This window comes from Stegastes partitus, unplaced genomic scaffold (genome assembly GCF_000690725.1).
Source record: "Stegastes partitus isolate 25-593 unplaced genomic scaffold, Stegastes_partitus-1.0.2 Scaffold238, whole genome shotgun sequence".
NCBI classification, from domain to species: domain Eukaryota; kingdom Metazoa; phylum Chordata; class Actinopteri; family Pomacentridae; genus Stegastes; species Stegastes partitus.
This window is the reverse complement of record NW_007577969.1, coordinates 353,063-359,292: the sequence shown is the minus strand read 5'-3', so window position 1 is coordinate 359,292 and position 6,230 is coordinate 353,063. Positions and strand designations below refer to the sequence as shown.

Genomic DNA, 6,230 nt, shown 5'->3' with positions numbered 1-6,230 from the left:
GACAGTCAGCATAATTTTCAAGTCATCAACCGTTAGAGTATAATTTGAATGTTACTGAACAAACCTCCCAATGATAGCAGTATTATTTTCAAAAATAAAAAACTTGAACTCCACCATTCCAAATTATTAGGCACAATAGAGTTCCAAAACATTTTAGAGATTGTACAGAACTGAAAATGGTCATTTGTTGAATTTGTAGCATTAGGAGGTTATATTTACTGAAATCAAAAGCTATTTCAGTCAAAAACATCTGAACAGGTCAAGTTCCACTTTAACATAGGACCCCTTATTTGATAGCAGCCTCACAATTCTTGCATCCATTGAACTTGTGGTTTTGGGAGAGTTTCTGCTTGAATTTCGTTGCAGGATGTCAGAATAGCCTCCCAGAGCTTCTGTTTGGATGTGAACTGCCTCCCACCCTCATTTATCTTTTTCTTGAGGATGCTCCAAAGGTTCTCAATAGGGTTCAGGTCAGGGAAGAAGGGGCCACACCATGAGTTTCTCTCCTTTTATGCCCATAGCAGCCAACGATGCAGAGGTATCCCTTGCAGCATGAGATGGTGCATTGTCATGCATGAAGATAATTTTGTAACAAAAAGCCTGGTTCTTCTTTTTGTACCATGGAAGAAAGTGGACAGTCAGAAACTCCACATACTTTTCAGAGGTCATTTTCAGGGACCCTAAAGGGGCCGATTTGCATAATAATTGCATAATAATTTGGAACGCGGTGAAGGCACAGAGAGAGAAACAACCAAAACCTGATACTGGTACTTTCAATCAGATACGTTAGAAAATGTAAAAAAAAAACAACAACACAAAACCAAAACAAACAAACAAACAAACCACACAGTTGCCAGTGTTTACCTGTGTTTCTTGGAAATAGTTTACAGTACCAGATGGTGGGATGTGAGAAGCAGTATCTGTTGGGATGTCCTGTATGCAAGTATAATATTTCATACCTTATCCAGAGAGCAGTACAACTCCAGGAAGGGGCTGCGGCGTACTTCTCGGGCCACCTGCATTGCAATCTCCAAAGCTTTTATCCTCTCTTGGACAAGGCACCCCACAGCTTGACTGGTGGAGACTTGTAACTGCAGGTCTACCAGCTGACTCAACTGCACATCCTTCCTGTAGACAAAGAAATTACAGGCATCAAGACAGATGTTGCTTTACTGACGTGCAGAAAACCTTTGAGCTAGACCAATATTAGCACCTCTATGATTTGCAACTAAATAAAACAATCTGTTGAGAAAGAAATTATCAGTTCCACATATTGTGTCTTCACAGTTACTATCCATACCACTTCTGAATAGTATTTAAAGCCTTGTCTGCAGCTTGCTTGATTTCCCTCTCCAGTCGAGCTCTCTCTCTCTTCACCTGTTCTTCGTCACCAGATGTCAGAGTCTGCCCAAATGAAAAACACTCATTGAACACTCCAGCAACACACCTACAGACCAGAAGTTTGTGGTTTTGATTTACTCTTCTTCTGATGTGTAAAACCTTTTTTTTTTTTTTTTAAATCTTCTTTAGGAAATACACTATTTTCACAATCGTATTCTACAAGGTGTGTGCAGCTTTTCAGAGCTAGTGCAATTTTCACCTCATAGATGTGTTCCAGCTGGGCAAGATTCTCTGCAGCCCGAGCCAACGCCTCATCCACCAACTTTTCAATCTTCTCAATATCAGCTGTCTAAGACAACAATACCAAAAAGTGTAGTTCAAAATATTATTTTTCCATTTAGACACTGCAACACACTGGCTCTACACCCAACATTCTGAATAACTGCGTTCAAGCTAAGGCCCCAATATAGTCTATACAAACACGACACAGTGTCATTGACAATTAGATCCTGCCCCAGATTGGTCCTGTCTCCATCTTTGGAATCATTATTAATTATAATGATTAATGAAGCATTTGTCTTCTCTGAACTCTTGATTCTTTACCAACAGTCAAGAATTAGCCAGGTGTGTCTGTAATTTTATTTCCTGGTCAGTGCTGAAAGCATATAACAATAAATAAAGACTTGCACAGTGCTTCAGTCACGGCACTGATCCATCTCATCATCTACCTCTTTACTGAATTCAAACTATTTATTAAAAGTTGCACATTTGGGCAACATCTCACTCCTGCGAGAATAGCAGTAATTTGCTCTTTTCTCTCTGAATTTAAACTTCAGTTTTCATACGTACCAGTTCACAAAGACAATTGCCCTTCTGTGCCTTAATGCCATTTCATATAGCAAGCTAGGATAAACTTTCACGTCATAAGGAATAGGGGCACTGGCAAGGTGTGTTGTGTAATATTCATAGTGCAAACTATAAAATTTATTTGGACAAAGCAGGTTCAACATTGTGAGGTCTGACACAATGACTTTCATATCCAACCAGCAACCCAAACATACCTGCTTAATAGTCTCAGTATTGGCGTTAAAGTCTGGGGCTGTTGATAATTTGCTCTTTCTGCGATGCTTTGATCTGTCACAGCGAAGGCTCAAGAAAATAGAAACACCAAAGTAATTGTCAAAGGTTATCAAACTCATTCTTTAAAATGTATTATACATTGTTATTACACCAGGGGAAGGAAAAAAGTGTTTAAAAGACCTGTCAGTGGTGGTTCAGATCAACATTCAGGACTGCATTTTACCTTTTAGCCTTGTTCATTTTTGCAGTGTAGATGAGCCCTATGATTCTGCTATCTTCCTGCAGACCACTCACTCCCTCTTTAGGAAGTGTGGACTCAACCTGTATGGAGGGAGCTTTGTTTTGTCATTGTCATCCCACCAATAAAACATTTTCAGCCATGAAACATTTTGATCTCAAATTGCCAGCCACTCTTAGTGATTTACAAACAAACAAAATAGCCAGGATATACATAATGTCTCTGGATTATGAAGAGTGCATGCCAAAATTAACAATTTAGCTTTGCGTGACACATTGGTTCCCATATTATAAGAAACAGGAAATAACCAACTGAGTTGGAACTTGTTAAATTTGCTTTGGTTAATACTTAAGTTGTACCTCACATTCGGGACATCTAATCACATTGTCACACTGAATGGACCCCAGGCAACCTGTGCAGTAGATGTGGCCACATAAAAGCATGCGAGGGAGGTTGCTCTCAGGATCGTTTTCTTCTGAAAAGACAAAAATAATGCAACACCAGAATGGATAATGAAAATAATCCTTCACCTTTAGTCACAGAGTAATCTGTGGATTTACAGGTTTCAAGATGTCAATTTCACATACTCTGGGTTTCCAAACGTTGTTTAACATGCTAATTAAGCTTTTCAATGAGCTCATTAATCGATTAGTCATCAACTATTCTGATCAATTAGGTGGTTAAAACAAATCGGGCAAAATTCTCTTATTCCGCTTCTTAAATTTGTGAATGGGCTATAATGGCAAAAAAAAAAAAAACAAAAAACAAAAAACAAAACAAAACAAAACCCCCAAAGAACAATGTGCACCAGAACTATTAAACTGCGCTACTTTCTGAATAAATAATTAAACATTTGTTGTAATAACACTATGGTGACTTGGAGCAAAGTATTAGAAGTATATATCAACCAAACATTTACTGTCATCGCTTAGGCGCGACATTTTGGATTTATTTGGGTTGTTTGGTCTACAACACCACAGGACACACAACATGCTACAAAGACTTAAAAACGAGATAAATAAAATAAAAAAGAAATATGTATTTGTATTGGACACGTTTTGATCATCACAACAGCTTTATTATATTAACACTTTGAACGTTCAAGCACCTGCCGACACACGTGTTGTAGTAGCTCATTAGCTAATCAAGCTAGCTACTGCTGCAGCTAGCTAACTCGCATGCGGTGACGGCAACTTCGTTTATCACAAATTACGGTACAACGGGGAGTTAAAGTGAAAGAAAGTGGGTTTAAATAACGTACCAGGAAGCTTGAAGGACTCCCCACATAACCTGCAAATTGTAGCAGTGAAGTAATCGCCTCTATCCATGTTAGCGTCTTTAAAAAACGTCTTCTGTCGTCTCCCACGGTTAGCTTCAGGCGGTTGTCTTGTCATGTGACCACGCAGGTGCATTCAGGGCCCGCAAACTTACCTAAGATCAATGTATAGTAAAAAATTAAACGGAGTTTTTAATTACCAAACAGTTATTATTTCGACTTGCAGCTTTATTGAAATGCTGAGGGTGTGCCAAGGAGTAAAGAATCTGAGTTAAGTGAAGTTAACTTTATTTATTTAAACCAAAGCTGTTGAGTTAAAGTGGTTTCCAGTGGAGAAATCAGATGAACGACTCTATCTCTCTTAACTAATGTGTCTTACAAGCTTAGTAGGACCCTTCGGTATTATTTTGTAGGCGAATTCACTTGTGTACTTTAAATATTAAGGTTAAAACCTGACACAAGTAAAGTTTTAAAACACAAAATGTACCTAACTAAATTAAATCCCAAGGTTTGAACTCTACAGAATTGTTAATACTTGCAAATTTGCCTGACTAACTTAAAAACTAAGGTTAAGACCCTGCAAGAACATAGAAAACACAATTTAAATTAACTTCCTTAAATGTTAATGTTCAGACCCTACACTATTATGAATTATGCAAATGTGCCTGACTAATAAAATAATACATTTTAGACCCTACACTACACTTTATTATACAAATTTACTGACACATTAAAATGTAAAGATTATATCCTTCGGTATTATTAATTCAGAAAATTGATCCAACTAAGATAAATCTTAGACCCTGTATATTATTATTTTTTGGAAAATTCCCTTTTTTCTTCTTCTTCTTTTTATTTTTTTTATTGTGGCAATATGTTGACTAAACATAACCCAACTTTTGCCCAGTCTGACCAGTGTTCAAGTTCAATTTATTATGCTGAGGTTCATACAAAGTTCATGTTGGACAAAATACACACAAAAGCCTTCAGTAAATATCTTATAATGCTATAAAAGCTGAGACAGTAGATACTGAATGACACTAATTTAACCAGCACTGTGGTGTATACAACAGGTGAGTACAAACAGCTAATAAGTTTGAGTCTTTCTCATGCACTTTTCTCTGTAGACACTTGGGGGCACCAAAGACCAACTTCGACACACCCTGTGGTCCACGAGATGATGAGTTCACACAGGTCAGATGGAAAAATATACCCCAGAGCTCGGCAAATAGTAAACAATGGTTTATGTAGTTGTTTATTTTATTTTTATTTATTTTCTTGTATTTTATTTGGCTCTTTATTTCAATTCATTTTTGTTTATTTTATTTCATTTTTGCTTGTTTTATTTTATGTTTGTGTATTTAATTATAGTTGATTGTTCATGTCATTTTTGTTTATTTTATTTTATTTTTGCTTATTTTATTTCAGTTGGTTGTTTATTGTATTTCTTTTGGTTTTTTGTTTTATTTAAGTCTTGTTTATTACTTTATTTTATTTCATTTAGTTGTTTGCTTTATTATAGTGTTGTTTATTTTCTTTTTGTTATTTTGGTGACATTTGGCTGTTTATTTTATTTCAGTTTTATTTGTTATTGTTTTTATTTACTTTATTTTAGTGTTGTTTATTTTGTTTTTTCATTTTATTTTCTATTTATTGTTGGCAGTCATATCCATTATATTACCAATTAGGTTTTCAATGTACGAGGGATTATAGTAGGTGGTTTGCTGCTTCACATGTCCATCTTTTATTAGATTTTTGTTTATTTTAATGCATTTTTGTTTATTTAATTTCATTTGCTTGTTTATTTTATTTCACTTTTGTTTATTTTATTTCATTTGGTTGCAAACATTATTTCTTTAAGTCATTTGTCATTATTTTTCTATATTTGATTTCATTTGGTTGTTTATTTTATTTTGTTTATTTATTTATTTATTTATTTTTGTATTTTTTTTTAACTTTATTACAGTTTAAAATATCCAGTTTTATGTGCACTACATTAAATAAAACTCTGAAAAGGGTAAATATGCATCACTATGATCACACTTCACCCTTCCTCCCACTTGTTGGAAAAACACAGCTCTTTGTCTTTGGGTCTTTGGTTTTGGTGTATCATATGCAATGATGATTTAGTGTTAATTCTCCTTCTTGTATGTTGTCTGTTACTATTTTATTGTTTCATTCTGTCTATGCATGCATTTATCCGTCTTTTTACCTCATTTATGTTTTCTCTTACAATACACATTCCGCCTGTATGTTATGCTGTTGGATATATTCTTTTGTTTCCTTTTGAACCAA

The 6,230-nt window shown here is 35.2% G+C and overlaps 1 protein-coding gene across 1 annotated transcript in view; it reads right to left on the bottom strand.

Moving 5' to 3' along the window:
• rnf17 (ring finger protein 17) overlaps positions 1-3,987 on the bottom strand; it is a 29,887-nt gene extending 25,900 nt beyond the window's left edge. The window contains exons 1-7 of the mRNA XM_008281591.1: positions 3,921-3,987; positions 3,019-3,131; positions 2,645-2,742; positions 2,403-2,490; positions 1,601-1,690; positions 1,301-1,404; positions 960-1,128 (exon numbers count right to left, since the gene is read on the bottom strand). Of these exons, the coding sequence (XP_008279813.1) occupies positions 960-1,128; positions 1,301-1,404; positions 1,601-1,690; positions 2,403-2,490; positions 2,645-2,742; positions 3,019-3,131; positions 3,921-3,987 (729 nt within the window). The remainder of the gene's footprint in view (positions 1-959; positions 1,129-1,300; positions 1,405-1,600; positions 1,691-2,402; positions 2,491-2,644; positions 2,743-3,018; positions 3,132-3,920) is intronic.
• Positions 3,988-6,230: the final 2,243 nt, after the last annotated feature.